This window comes from Bison bison, unplaced genomic scaffold (assembly GCF_000754665.1).
Source record: "Bison bison bison isolate TAMUID 2011002044 unplaced genomic scaffold, Bison_UMD1.0 scf7180017864158, whole genome shotgun sequence".
In the NCBI taxonomy this organism is placed as follows: domain Eukaryota; kingdom Metazoa; phylum Chordata; class Mammalia; order Artiodactyla; family Bovidae; genus Bison; species Bison bison.
Window position 1 is genome coordinate 4,391,073 of NW_011494730.1, and position 1,443 is coordinate 4,392,515.

At 66.1% G+C, this 1,443-nt stretch overlaps 1 protein-coding gene across 1 annotated transcript in view; it reads left to right on the forward strand.

Annotated features, from left to right (window-relative positions):
* The window catches only part of DGKD (diacylglycerol kinase, delta 130kDa), an 80,762-nt gene that overhangs the window by 58,387 nt on the left and 20,932 nt on the right, over positions 1-1,443 (forward strand). The window contains exons 14-16 of the mRNA XM_010841256.1: positions 953-1,047; positions 1,123-1,222; positions 1,309-1,441. Of these exons, the coding sequence (XP_010839558.1) occupies positions 953-1,047; positions 1,123-1,222; positions 1,309-1,441 (328 nt within the window). The remainder of the gene's footprint in view (positions 1-952; positions 1,048-1,122; positions 1,223-1,308; positions 1,442-1,443) is intronic.

Genomic DNA, 1,443 nt, shown 5'->3' on the forward strand with positions numbered 1-1,443 from the left:
TCCCTGCTTTGCCTCCCCTGCCCCCCCAGCCCCCGCCAGAAATGCCCTGCTCCAGGTTAGCCCCTTGCCGGCTCAGGGCCCCCTGAGGTGAGGCCGGGTCCCATGGACGCTGCCCCATAGGACTCGGAGTCATCTGGGGCTTCTGGGGTCTTCCCCAGGTTTGGGGTCCTTGGTGACGATGATGGTCTCCTAGGGCTTCCTGCCCTCTCAGTTCAAGGCTGCGCCCTGCCGCCCACACTCCGCCCACCCAGGCTCCCGCTTGGGCCCCTCCTCCGTGTCCCGCCCTCCCAGTCGGTCTGTGCTAGTTCGATGCTGAGCTCTTCTTTCACTTTGTGGTGGGTTTCAGGAGTTAGAGTTTCCCTCAGGGCCCAGACTCTGCTGAGACTGGGCAGCTCAGGTGCACAGCTGTGCTCAGGCCTCCAGGCGAGCCCCTGGCCGAGCAGGCAGAGGGGCTGTGCCAGGGGCCATTTGCCCGCCCTGAGGGTCAGGGGAGGCCAACCCTGGTCTCCCGGCCACACCTGCCTGGGCTGCTGGGACCTATCCTGTGAGCAGAGAACGTACAGTTAAGAGCAGGCGCGTATGTGGGCAAAGCCTAAAGATTGACCCTCCGGCTGATAGTAAAGGGCTTGACACACAGGGGGAGAGCCCCCGCTTCTGCAGGCAGGTGTGGGCGGTGAGGAGGGTGATGGACATTGAGGGATGACGGGGGCCTGGGCCAGGGTCCCACTTGACAGAAACGTGGTGAGCCTTGGCCACAGCCCCGTGCCGCTCGGGAGGAGCCGGGTGCAGGAGCGCAGCCCGGAGTAGTCTGTTAGGATCCTTGGTCCACGGCTGGACGCAGCTGTGAGATCTGTCAGCTGTGTGTGAAGGGAGGCGGGCCGGGCCGCGGGCAGGGACAGCGCTCATGGCCTGAGAGTGACGGCCGCCCGCCTGCACCCCGGGCCAACTGCAGGTGCAGCAGATCCTCTTCTACGAAGACTCGGTTGCAGCCCACCTCTCCAAGATCCTGACCTCCGACCAGCACTCCGTGGTGATCTCGTCGGCCAAGTGAGTGCCTGGTGGCCTGGGGCGCCGGGGGTCCCAGCGGAACGGACCCTCTGAAGCCTCTGTCTCCTCCCGCAGAGTGCTCTGTGAGACTGTGAAGGACTTTGTGGCACGGGTGGGGAAGGCTTATGAGAAGACCACTGAGAGCTCGGAAGAGTCGGAAGTCATGGCCAAGAAGGTGGGTCCCGGGCCCCTGGGGGCGGGGGTCGTTGGGCATCGGGGCAGGGTGGCACGCCTCCACTCCTGCCTCCGTTCCCCGCCCAGTGCTCTGTCCTCAAGGAGAAGCTGGACTCCCTGCTCAAGACCCTGGACGACGAGTCGCAGGCCTCGTCCTCCCTGCCCACGCCGCCCCCCACCATCGCCGAGGAGGCGGAGGATGGGGACGGGGCGGGCGGCGGC